The 13,892-nt window shown below is 38.8% G+C and overlaps 1 protein-coding gene across 1 annotated transcript in view; it reads left to right on the top strand.

Annotated features, from left to right (window-relative positions):
• The first annotated feature begins 233 nt into the window (after window positions 1-233).
• Window positions 234-13,892, top strand: part of spidr (scaffold protein involved in DNA repair) — a 36,156-nt gene continuing 22,497 nt past the window's right edge. The window contains exons 1-8 of the mRNA XM_056390979.1: window positions 234-403; window positions 742-903; window positions 1,803-1,866; window positions 2,542-2,748; window positions 3,501-3,643; window positions 6,531-6,766; window positions 7,810-7,919; window positions 9,404-9,623. Coding sequence (XP_056246954.1) covers window positions 389-403; window positions 742-903; window positions 1,803-1,866; window positions 2,542-2,748; window positions 3,501-3,643; window positions 6,531-6,766; window positions 7,810-7,919; window positions 9,404-9,623 — 1,157 coding nt within the window. The 5' untranslated portion in view covers window positions 234-388. The remainder of the gene's footprint in view (window positions 404-741; window positions 904-1,802; window positions 1,867-2,541; window positions 2,749-3,500; window positions 3,644-6,530; window positions 6,767-7,809; window positions 7,920-9,403; window positions 9,624-13,892) is intronic.

The raw sequence follows: 13,892 nt of genomic DNA, 5'->3' as shown, positions 1-13,892 counted from the left end.
ATTACTCACTCACTTTTTTATTCTACTGGTAATGCTTCTCTACTTTAACTTGACTAAAATTTTGAATGCAATATTTTTTACTTGTAACTATTTCAATGCAGAAAAGTAGTGAAAATGTAATGTAATGTGTTAAGTTACTGTCCATCAATTGAAGCAAGCCATTATTTTAAATGGGAAGCCCACACAGACAGGCCCGCCTGCCTCCCGTCCACGCTGTTGAATAATCAAACACACCCCTTTTTCAGATTGTGAAACCGCTGCAAGTTTGTTCTTCATGTTTTTTAGCTGCTGGGAAACTGCCGCTTCCCAGCGATGGTTTAATGAAACAGAGTTTATTATATAACATGTGAACAACAACAGTGGTCTAACGTTACTTTATTTGGTCGCTATGTCTTCCAGAAAGGTAAGTAACCTGCTCGCTAGCGTCAGCTAACTTGCTAGCCAGTTAACGCTAACCTCACCGGCTAGTTAGCTTTAGCAACACATGTCATCTGCCTCTGCCTGCCCACAGCTGAGAGGAGTTCCCCTACAGTCGTATATCACCAGATGTAGATTTAAATTACTTACACCAGGGCGCAGATACTCAGGTCTATTTGTAATTCATCTGTTATGGTAAACCCCGGTAAAATGATCATAACAGTCAGCATTAGGCTAACTTAGTAGGAGCTATCAAACCAGTCGTTTCATTCAGTTAGGTTTAAACGTTTTACAGCTGATCCTCCTTTTCCTTCTCTTTTGTAGCGCAAAAAGTACTCCAAGGATATACAGTGTGTTTTCTTTCCGGATGATGTCGAACATGGTGTTCAAAGAGTGGGGAGAGACCCATCAACACTTTCATCCGTGTCTTCAGCCAAGAGTTGGGAGAAGGTTGGGGACAGCTTTTTGGACACTCCGGTGATAAAGGTCAATAAAGTTCAACAAAGTTTAGTGCATTCAGGGTATCTGAAGGTCTTATAATGCAATAATGTCAGTTTTGTAAAAATAAGGCATTAGAAGGTATTAAAAAGTCTTACATTTCATTTTCATAAGTGCTGAATATTGTATAATTGTATCCTTTTCATGCTTGCTGAAGACAGTAACATTGTCTGTTGGGAGACTGTTGCCATAATAGAAAATGTAATTCAGCAAACAATTAATTTAACAAATTCATTATTTATTTTTTAATTGGTTAATTCATCCATCAATTTTCTGTCCTCTATCTTGGTGCAGGCATGGATGGATTATGAGACAATGGGCGACTGGGCAAAGTCAAGTTAAAAGCCCCCCTCCCACCTCTGGTATATAGGACCCCCAGACTTAAAGAGACACAAAACTACTACAATTGACGCAGTTAGTGTCTTTTTGTAATCAATTTGCGTCTCTCTGAGATAGTTTTGCCTATCTTTGTAGTCAATTAACTGAGCACTCCTATTTTCAAATAAGAAATATTAATAGTCAGTTCATAGAGAGGCCCTCAGGGGCCCCCTGACCCTTTGCCGCACAGGCCTGTTCAGTAATCCACACATGAGTCAAGGTCAGGCAAATTGATTTATTACATTACTAGGATTTATTGTTATATACTGGGACGTATGGACAAAATGTGATATAAATGTCAATAACTTAATGTACTTAAATGATAAATAATTGTTGGCCTTAGTGTTTGGTTTTCCATCATTCTTTGACCAGTATGACTAGAAAGGATAATGAATTTTCTTAAAAGGCCATGAATTTATTTGGTAAACACTGCAGAAAAGTTGTGCATTATTGACATTATGGATTCACATTATTACATTTTTGATGGTGTCGATAATTTTTTGTTGCAGAACCTCAAGTCATCAGGAAGAAAACTGTCTGCCATGAAAAGGTTGGCACAGACCCCTGCTTTAGGTAATTTGTTGTTCAGACTAGTGGTGTGGCGTTTAGGGCTGGACAGTATAGTGCCAAACACCATAATGTCTGTATGTCTCTCCATAAATTCTCTTATATATATATATATATATACATTGACTATGCAGGCCATTTATTCTAGAGCTGGGTGTAAAATCTCAACACCATTTTGGTTCTGAATCTAACCAGGTGTCAAAAACTGTAAAAAGTACTTAAAGCTATCATTGTATGTCTGTTCACACTCCTAATCTCGTTTACTTATTCTTTGATCAGATAGTTTAACGACAGCAGACTTCTTACATTCGCAATGTTTTGCTCATTTTGTTAAATTAAAAATGACGGTTTGCAGAAAACTCATGTTTCTCAAAGTGAAAGAACGAACAATTAAGCATTTAAGTGTGACACTAGTACTGAAAAATAACAAACAATAAACCACTCCTGATTTCTTCTGTTCTTAATTTAGACAGTGGAAAATATAAAGTAGGGCAGAACCAGCAATGAAAGCTGTTTAATGCCTGAGATAGTAGAAGTGCCTGTGCATACTTTTTTTTTTTTTCTTTTTGTTTTACAGATGTAGAGTTTAGCCATTCAGCCCTGTGGACATGTCTCTTAGTTTTTGATTGCTTAGCTTGATAATGACTATGATATTATCCCCTTATGTATTTGTTTGCCCAGTGGAGACCAGTAGCGTTCACCATAATGAGGACCCAGTGCACATTGCATGGAGCTCCAGTGACAGTGAACCATCCGACGATGAGAAGCAGGAGCAGCATCAACCCATAGCTGTTGCACTGCAGCAACAACGTCCTCATAGACCAGGGAGACACGTGGCTCCTATACGGTCTTACACCAGAGACCTGCGCATGCTCAGCACTGATAAAGGTAATTTAAGTCAGTCATGAGGTCTGGGTTAGTCCATCATGGGTTAGTCAGACTGTGAAGTTCAACTTTCAAGATACCACTCTTACGTCCGTATGGAAGATACAAATAGATTTTTACTATTTCCTGCCTGGGCACAGTAACTTCAGGGAGTCTTGTTATCACTGTGAAGTTGTCTAGCTACCAGGAAATTTGTGACAGGCAAAGAAATAGTCCCACCCATTACCACCTGTAAAGCCACAACTTGTTGTTTTTACCCTTCGGTTTTTGAGTTGCTTAAACAAACCAGTTACCACATGTTAATTTGAGAACTCTAGAGGTGCTGGTAGTTGGTTGAACTGTAGAGGTGCCAGGCCAGCTGTTTTACCCCTGTTTCCAGTCTTTGTGCGAACCCAAGCTAACAATCCCCTGTAGCATCATATGTGCAATACAGACATGAGAGTGGTATCTTCGCATCTAACTCTCTGCAAGAAAGGAGAGAAGTGGCTAGTTCTGAAAGTGTGAAATGTTGGTTTAACTCAAGGTCCACTTACTGGCTTTTTCAAGAATTTTCTCAGTTGTTATGTAGTTGAGTTGGTTGTCATCCTATGAGGAAGTTTGGTCACGTATTAATAGGTGAGCAGTTTCCATTCACTGATCCATATAATGCGAGATTACAACTCTAGAAAATGCTAGTAAGTAGACCTTAAGTTAAGATTATATTGTCAAATGTATATGCATTTTCTTTTTTTCTTTTCTTGTCTTTTCCTCTTTAGATGACCTTCCTGTTATAGACACAGACAGTGATCTGGATGAGTCTGTGGAGGATGTTGAAAAGGACAATGGGCAACAAATCTCAGACTGTGAATCAGAGTCCTACGATGAAAAGCCAAAGGACTCACTGCTTAAACCTACAAATGTGAGTGAACTACACTTATTCTGATAAAAGATCTAAATTATGACCCACATTAGTGCATGAAACAGGTGCTACACCTTACCAACATTTGTCTGTGGGTAATAAAATCTGTCCATTTTGTCAAGGGTGCTATTTGTATTAAATGACACTAGGTGGGGCTATACACTTTCTTAAACTCAATCTAGCTAATTGAGATCAGTATATGGTCCATAGTGTTTCAAATTAAAAGTGTTGTGTTAACTGTCAGTGAGTGCAGTTATCTTAAGAGTATTCATGTGTCAGTACTTTGACTAGAGTCCAGTGAGACACCAGATAATATTCTGTTTACTATGTCCATTAATCCTGATGAGCTTTATTTTTAACTTTAGCTTACACTGTGTGAAAGACTATGTTTCATATTTTTTTCAGACTAATGGAAAATGATATTTAGGGAATTGTGTTTTATTTTAAGTCTTCACATCAGTGTTCTTTTAGTTATTTTGATTTGATTTGTTTTAAAAAATTGTATGCTTAACCATTTCTCCACCAGATGGAGTGTTGTTGTGGTGTTTTTAATGTCCTTAAAGGGCCTGACAGGTTCAAACCAGTAGCTGCACTGAGTATTTTATAGATTCAGGTTCCAAACTGTCAAAGTTCAGAAGCTGAGGTAGCAATAAAAGACTGTGGAGGGGATGAGCTCATCCAATCAGATATTAACACAGTGGTTAGTGTGTTCAAGATAAAGACTTTCTTTCCTATTTTAATGAAGACAGTGGTCTCTTTTGATCCCCTGAAATTCAAATGTGTAAAGAACTAAATATTTTCCAATTTATGGAAGTGAAAACATTGTAGAGCTGCTTAACACTGATTAACATACAAAATGAATGATCTATTATTGGCAATTAAGACATTTTTCAACACATTAGATGATTCTAGCTTCTCAGATGTGGGGATTTGTTGCATTTTTGGTTTGTTGAGATCAAACTATGAAAGGAAAAAAATATTAGCAATTTAATGTAATATAATGCATATGCTGCTTATTTACAGAACACAGCTCTCCTGCCATTTCTTGCTAATTAGGTGTGTTATCTTTGGAGTCGATTTTTTTGTGGCTCTCTGGTTCACTCAGGAGACTTATATTGACTGTTCTTCTCAGAAGTCATTCAGGAGCAGTGTTTGTTAAAGGCAGGGCTCGCAGGGGGAGAATGTACAAGGAGTGGTGAAGGTGTTGCGCTCAGGCCCAAGACCACACACAGGATTTAGGGTTTTTGCAGCACCCATTACAACTTGTAATTGATCAGCTAAATGTGGCCAAATTACTGAGGTGATGTGGTTGTCTAGATAGCGGTTTATGAAGATGTCAATGAAAAGAGGATAGCTCTGGTTTAGGCCGGTAATCATCCGAACCATCACAGCACAGTGCAACACTGTGCCCACTAATGAAACTCAAGTTATTCATGCTGTAAAACACAGGTTGAATTTCATTAACCACTATCTTGTGACAAAGCTGTTGAGTTTGCAGGCTGTTTGTGGAGAGGAAGCCTGTTGACAGATTAACATCACTCCCACAGACCCAGCTACTTCCTTTTGTCACAATTTAATTTGCTGCTATCAGCTCTCTGGTGTCAAATAAGATTTAAGATCCCCTAACAGGACGCTTGTGGTTAGAGGCCCACTAGAAAGAAAGACACTTTAGGGTCTTAGTTTTTCAAATATGATTGTGCAGAAATTTATGCATGTGGTATTTTTGACAGGTTGATAAGTGAATACTCACTAACTGAAATAGCATTTATTTGTGCAGCAGATGGATTGATTATGTGCTTGTGCCTATTTATCATTATATTCCAGTGTTTTATTTTGTTATACACACAGTAGATTTTCAATTTAATTCAAACAGCAGAATCTACAAACCTAGTTTGACTTTTTTTTTTTTGTTGTTGTTTTCTGCCGGGAAAGTCTGCTTATATACTGCCAATTGTAAATCAAACCGGATCTAACAGGATACAGAGGGGGGAAGATCCCAGTCCGAGTCAGAGTTTATTACTCCAGATAAATGCATTGCTGACTCACTTGATGTATGTCTGCCAGATATTTTTGTGTTATTGTACTATCACTATGAGGGGATAGGCGGAGCTGTGAGGACTACTTTTCATTTCAAGATCGACGAGGATGGCCACTTCCCAAATGAAGTGTGTTGCTCTGTCCGAGTCCCTGAAGTACAACCTCCACCACATCAGGTTTTTGCCAGATCAGGGCCGTGTCAACATAGCGGGACTATAAAAGTCTTTTTACTACTGTTTGTTCAGGAAAACATGCGAATGGATGAGACTGAACTGAGCTGTGCACTTACAATGCTTTCAGTGCCGGGTGAAAACATTTTTGAGCCGGGGCCAGGAACATAGTGTTCCTTTTTCTCTGTGGCTGGTTAGAGTGTGACGTCTGCTGGCACTCTGCCTAGCAGGGTCAAGTTGATTCAAATAAGAGAGCACGTTGGCTGACAGAGCCTGGTATGCTGGTCTTGTCAGCACATGACAAGAACTCAGGTTTCTCATGGATTTTTCCATGAGAACTGATTCCCTCAGGTGTATTTACCAGTGATACAGCAAAAAAGATTGTTTCGTTACCATGTCTTGTGAATTAATCAGCCTGTCAGTGTATCAGTGTATCATATCCACTGCCTGAATATGTTATTGATTGTATTTCATCTCGAATAACTCATAATTAAATTGCTGAGGCCATTTCAAACATTTAATATATCCCCTGATTATCTATAATTTAACACTTTAAAACGTTGAAATTCATGCAAACATGACATATTTCAAAACTGGGTCATATTATAATTATCATCAATTTTAGAATTATTATTATTATTGGCAACTTGATTCATTTGTAATTATTGCTTTATGCCTAGGTGGCGGAGCCAGAGATCTCAGGCTACGTGTCTGATGGAGGAAATATTGGTGACACAATGACCCTGAGCAGACTGGACTCTGAGAGCTCTCCTCTCCAAACTGGTGAGGGCAGCAGAAGGTCAGTCAGTGACTGGGTCAGATCTGCTCAGGCGATGCTGCAGACACCTCAGAAACCACTTGAAAGGCAGTCCAAGACTCCTGAAGACTCCGCCAAAAAGAAAAGAAAGTTTCTAAGGTTGGAAAATCATGTTTTCGCTTTTTTTTTTTTCTCTTGTGATACCAATTTAGATATCTCAACTCAGGCTAGTCAATTCCTGATCCAATGCTACTGTTGCCTCCTTTTCCCCAAATTTAAAATCTGTGTTAACTCAGTGAGACAAAAAGCTGAGTCAGCAGCCTGATAAGACTAAATGAATGTAAATGACGATGGCTAAACATAGAATTTTATGACATTACACAAGAATATTAATGAAGAAACTGTACTTACTAATGTGAATCAGTCTGAGTGGAAGTGCACTCATGTTACACACACACACACGCACATTCAGTGGCCACTTTATTGGGTACACCTGTAAAATCTAATGGAGGCCAATACGACAGCTCAGCCATAAATTCCTCATTTACAAAGATAATAATGTTCAGTTTTGATTGACACTGTCAGAGAGGTTTAAATTAAACTATATGTTTATGTGTTTATCATCGAGTTTGTAACTGAAATACTTTATAGTTAGAGGTGTTTCTGTTTGGCCACCCCATTTACAAACATGAGGGGGGAAGAATATTGGAAACACATTTGGATATGATGCAGTCAACACCACCACTAACTACAACCTCTTTATACATATAGTTCAGAAAGTCCTAAAAATTTCTCAAACATGATCATCTTTATACATGTACAGTTTGTGGCAGGTCTGTTGTATTGAATAAAGCGGCCAGAGAGTGTGTACAAGCATTATAGTGTATTGCTTTATAATAGGAGCAGAAAAACTAGACAAGACATATATGCCAGATGACAGTCAGACTTTGGCTGCAATGTTTCCACACCAGAACTGCTGATGAAAGGGACACCTGGTGTCATGATGTGGGTGCTAAATGTCACTGCCGTCTACAAGCCCCTGTAAATCTGACAGATGGCTATCTGTAGTCTTCGACAGCATGTTGCCTGCATCAGAACTTTTTTTTTTTTTTTCCTTTGCATTCTGCATTTCTTCAGGTTGTATTTGCAAGTGTGAGTTTATCACATAACATCATCTACATCTGTGTGTGTGTGGGGCACAGCGGAGGTTTTGCTGAGAGGCTGAATCGACTCCAGTGCAGACAGAGGTCAGCTATCAGCTTCTGGAGGCACCAGTCCATCTCTGACACCTCAGCAACAACAACAACAACAGGTGATCCACATTAGACCAACCTACTGCATTTTAACATCACATCAGGATGTCGTACACACACACACACACACACACACACACACACACACACACACACACACCTCAGAGTCAATGTTCAAATTTAACAATGAACTTTGATTTGTGAGTGGGATGAAGCCCTCTCTCTAAGCAGGTGTGATGATTTTTTTTTTTTTTTTTCTTTTTTGTGATCGCATGGAGAGGCCACACTGAGGAAGTGCTGGCTGTAGGCTGATCACTGGCTCCGAACTGTGAAGTCAGTATGTAGGTGACAGGAAACGGCTGCCTAGTTCTTTTTGTTTTGTTTTTTTCTTTTTTCCTTTCCGTGGTGTACCAAAGCACTTGTGTTTTGTCGTTTTTTAAGTATCTCTTTATAATAGGACACAAGCAGTGACAGTTGATTGTGGAAAAGGAATACACCCACTTGATGCAGCTTAAGAATTTGTGGTCAGTCAATGGTTTGATTAGCATGAAGAGTTTAACACAGGGTTAAAATGTGGCGGGTTATGTTAACTTGACTTCATTTTTTTATTATCAGTATTAAAGTCAGATGGCTTTAAAAAAAAAAAAAAAAAGTAGTAGCATGTTTGTTCATTTTCAACTATTCCACTTCCTGGCACATTGTTAATAATAACAACACTGTTACACAACTAGATCATACTCTTGTAGGGCACCTGTTTATCTTTGTTGTAGTAATTTTGGAGTGTGATGTAACAGCACTCGCACAATCACGTGTAGGAGGCCTTGATTTGTTTCCTGACATAATGCTCTGCCTGCGACTTATCACATCATTATAGGTCAGGAGGAGGACTCGGGTACTATCTCGTCTTGGCCCGCTACCTGAGGTTGTTCTGATGATTTTGTAATGTGGGACCTAAATGCACTGAGCCACAAATGAAGCACTTAACATTCATGTTTGGACAAATGCATGTTAAAACTCAAAAGCTCTCCAGCGATTTACGCATATCATATTAAAAATGCCCCCACCCCCCCCGCGAAAGTCAGGGATTAACATACAGAGACACTAAACTGCAAAGCTCTCTTGTTGCAGTTTTCACAATTCAGTGTAATCAAGTTTACACAAACTTTACATACAGCCATGTTGCTCTTTTATCTGAGTTTGATTTATAGCTTCAGGGCAGTGTCTTGATTTGCTCTTCTCAATTATCTGTCGACTTTATTGTCCAGGCCAAAAGTACAGTCAGAGCCGTGGTAAAATTCCAAACATTTGCACATCCACCCAGTGGGATTTACTCCGTTTCATATCCACCTCAGCCTGAGTCACTAACAGCTTCACAGTTATGCAGTGCAAATTGTTCTGATGCTAAAAGTGAATTACTCTCGTAATGCATAATGAGTCCCACAGGGAGCAGGGGTCCGTGAGAGCACAAGTACACTCTGTACGCAGACACACACTGAAACAGGCACACACTCAACATCTGTGTTGTTGTTGCTCTGCTCTCCAGTGGACAGGCCTGGTGTGCTGGTGCTGGAGGTGCTGGAGGTTCAGGAGGAGTGCAGCATGCAACTGGCGCTCTGTGAGCACCACCAACCCCCCGGACAGGGCCACCAACACAGTAACCCTGTTTCTGAGGAGAGAGCTCGTATGCTGGTGTTTTTCAACAGAGCGACTGCAGCCCAGCTGATTCCTGCGCCCAGAGATATCGTCCACATATACCCGCCATGGTGAGAGGATGCAATACGTGTCACCCTTTAAAGTCCACTCAGAAATGTGATTATCATATTGTTACTTCACCTGGATGTTTGACCCTGAATGTGCAGAATGATACATGTGCAGAATTTTAGAACGCTGTGGAAATGTGAAACCTGCAGTGCACATACAGACTCTTAAAGTTTGTGTATTCATAGATTCTGAATTTTTTTTAGGTAGGAAGAAGATGTAAATTAAGTTTTTTTTTTTAGAGACTTTTCTTTTCAAGAGAAATGAACACAAACACAAGAAATAAACATATAAACAAGTCTAACAGCACAGACTAAACAAAATGACAGCAGCATCTCATCTCAACAACGCTGGTTCAGACCATGAGCACAGCACCACTCCATTCTACATAGGATGTTTAAAAGAAAATCACATTTTGTGCATACACACACATAAGTGGTTAGATGTGGATATTTGGAGCTGTAGTGCAGTCAGCAGGGTCTGAAATTGGCAGCTGTCAAAGCACCAACTGCAGGAAAACTTTGATTTTGTAAGATACAGTATTAAGGATCACTGATAAGTGCATTTCCTAGTAATCGTTTGGTCAGTAGAGAAAAATGTATGTCATAAGCTCAAGATGACGTATTCACACTGACGAGATTTTCAGTTTACAACGATGTAAAACAGAGAAAATTAAAAAACAATCCTCAGAGTTGAAAAGCTATCAAAATACTTGCTGATTCATTTCCTGTTGATTCACTAATCGATTTATTATTTCAGCAATGAGAAGAAGAAACAAGTTCCAAGTTAAAACATTCAATTCCGGTCACTGAAACTTTTTCTTGCATTTCCTTGTTTTTGATTTCAAACTTACTCATCTCTTGGCAGGCGATCAAAAACTACACAAAAAAGACAGTGTAACAGGCAGTTACACAATACAAGACTGACATGCACTCACAAAATAATGCTGAGGAGGCATAGTGGTGGACTGCAGATGAATATGCTCATTAAACATTGAAAAACACCAGTTTAATGATAATTCTGTAGCAATCATAATTAAAATTAATTATTTGGGTTTTTAAGTATCATCATTGTGTTCTCAGCTCACAAGAGTAAGCAGCAAAGGCCCAGATGTGAAGAACGATCCCTCACATATGGAGCAGGAGGTGGGGGGGTGGGAGGGGGGTGTTTTCGGGATTGTTTTGGAGTTGGCGCGAGGCAGCAACAGTTGACTCCAGCTGTTGGGAGTTTGCGTTGAATGTGCTCTGGAATATCCAGGCTGGCGGAAGCGCAGGGGCCTCCTCTGCGCTCTGACGTCACGAACAGCTCCAGGGAATGCTTCACATTCCTCTTCCTGGCAGTAGTTAGGTCATTTCCAGCAAGCCGGGGAAAAAACACAGTAGGATTATTTTTTGGAGCATTTGGGAGTAGAGAGTGGAGGGAGCCAGAGGGCTGAGATTGAAAACACATGGTGGTTTGAGAGTATCATTGGCTTTTGCACCTCTCCTTCCATGTTGTATTCTATTCCTGAAATTAGAAAATAGAGTTGAGACCCCCTCCCCCACCCACCCTCAAAAGAAAAAAACACACCCATTTATACTTTCAAAGAATTACTTTTCATGTGAACATGCATTCTTTAATCCTCTCTGTTAGTGTAAATTACTTTCAGAAGTTAACAGCATTTGGTTTACATTTTAAATCAATCAATAATTTAACTCAATAAAAAGACTCTAAATCATAACAATACAAACATTATCACCAGGAAAAGCTGATGACAAGCTAAATAATCTGTGAAGAGATAATAGTTTGTCCAACTTTTACAGCTACAGGACAGGCCAAAGTGGAAAAACCCAGAATTTAGAGCATCAGCATGGCTGGTAAAATTCCTCTTATGAGTTTCCTGTGTGACACTCGAGGGTTGAACCTCCCCCGTAATTCCTGCAGTGAGTAGGTTGGCTCCTCCCCCCTCCCACGCCTTGTTGTGAGTGGGCTGAGGACTGAGCGGAAATACCTGCAGGGATTATTCACTTACAGGCTGTGACGCCAGCAGCCAGGGCCACTCCTTAACCCGGCTACCTGTCTGATGATGACAGCTGCCCACTCACCTGCTCACAGTGGGGTCACACTTCCTGTACGGGCGTTGTACCTGTTCCTGTGAACAGTACGTTCTGCTCTACTAACACTGAAGTATAGCTTCTACTGATGACTGATATCTGCTTAGATATTGAACCGATAAAAGTTCTTAACAGGCGTTTATCATAACATGAGTTGTTGTTTTGAGTTAGTCATAGGTGAGATAAGTCAGTATGTATGTATGTATTATGTTTGGAAACAGGAACAGCAGTTATGAAAGAAATATTCATAGCATTTACTACATAGCAATACTGCACTATGAAAGACAAAACTAAGAGTCGTCCTTCGTTCAATATTTTACTTAAAAGCATTTAAAGTATCAAAAGTAAAAGCACTCATTATGCCAAATCACCCTGGTGTATATTTTTATATTGGATCAATAATAGTGATGCATCGACATGTATGCAGTACTTTAATGTCATGCTTGGTTGAAGTGGAGTTTGGATAATTTAGTGTATAATATTTAAATCACGTATTATAAACTCATTTGTTTTCTAAATAAAACTTTAAACTGGAAAATAAAGATATCCGTCAGAGAAGTTTAGTGAAACAAACTATTTTCCTCTGAAATGTAGCAGAGTAGAAGTATAGTAATCAAAGTAATATAAAATGGAAATGTTTTAGTAAAATGCAAGCATCTCAAAATTGTACTAATGTTACTTTTCATCTCTTGGATTTACCAAAGGTTTCCATTGTAAAATAAGATGGTAGGGTTTCAACAACTACTCGGTCTGGAAGTATTTTATGGATATCTGCTCACACTGCGGATCTTTTTATGCATCTGTGGCGGTGACAGCCGTGGCCGGAGGGCATTATGTTTACATGTTGTCTTTCCGTCCTCTGTATCCCGTCCCACTCTCATGAACGTGATATCTCAGTAACACCTTGAGGGACTTTCTTGAAATTTGATACAAACATTCACTTAGACCCAAAGATGAACTGATTAGATGTTGGAGGTCAGAGGTCAAAGGTCAAGGTCACTGTGACCACACAAAACAAATTTTTGCTCATAACTCAAGAATTGACATGCCTTTTTAACTACAATTGGACTGGTTGGAATTCCAATTTTTTCATTATTACTATTATTTATTACCTTCTCTGACTAAGTATTGAGTCTATAATATAGACTCAGAAATAATGAAAACGTCTATACCATAAGTTAAGAGCTCTTTAAATTGTATTCACTTTCTTTAATTTCTCCTATGTAGCATTTATAAGCAATATAAAGATATAAGTGTTCATTAATGTATTTGTCAACATCAATAACCCCTGTGGACAGCCATGGGTGGAGGCTGTACCACTGCTGTAACCAGCAAATGTTTACATATAAATGACTCAAAATTGTTGACTGTCAAAACATCAATGGATTCATTTTCAGTTGACTGACTAATGGATGAGTCATGCTTGTGTCTGCACCAGCATGGGAAGGTAGTAGGTACTGGATTTGGTGAAAGCATAATATTGTTATTCAACTTGCTCAACTACATAACTACACGGAATGGAAACAATGTAAAGAACTGTATGTACAGTCTAATGTAACTAGCGGCAATAACACTGCAATAAAACTTCTACCTGTGTGAAGTTTAACTATAATTTTCAGTTTCAAACTTTAGTGTCAAAAAGTTGTTGATTTATTTCTAGACTGTAGTTTGTGCAGATTTGTGTGTTGGTATGTTCAACCATCTACGCATTTAAATATTTTTAATTTTGCATACATAATTTCTATATGTAATTATAATTCGTAATGACCACTTTTGATTTGCATAAGGACACAGTATTTACACTTAATGAGTATCACAATAAACTTCAACAAAATGACTAACTACAGCCTCCAAAATGACCATAGAATTAAATCAGTACCTCTCTAAAATAGTTTTAATCAAAACTAAACTTTATAACCTTAATAAAAGTCACACTCGACTACATTCTGTTTTAGCAAGGTGTACCTAAAGCTGGCGGCTGTGTGTAAATAATAATTTAATTTAGTTTTCTAAATAATCTTCTCCCGTGTTATCATTGTATGTCCAAACAAATCGTTTTTTTTCCCCACCTATCTGTGTGTTTAATTTCTCTGGTTCATCTATCACCCCAGTTCTGAGGCAAGCTGAGACGTGTACGGCAGTTCCAGTCACGGAGTGCACTTGGCTCTGAGTCAGTGATAA

This window comes from Seriola aureovittata, chromosome 12, assembly GCF_021018895.1.
Source record: "Seriola aureovittata isolate HTS-2021-v1 ecotype China chromosome 12, ASM2101889v1, whole genome shotgun sequence".
Classification (NCBI taxonomy): domain Eukaryota; kingdom Metazoa; phylum Chordata; class Actinopteri; order Carangiformes; family Carangidae; genus Seriola; species Seriola aureovittata.
Note: the sequence above shows the minus strand (reverse complement) of the source record. Positions and strands in the feature narration are given on the sequence as shown.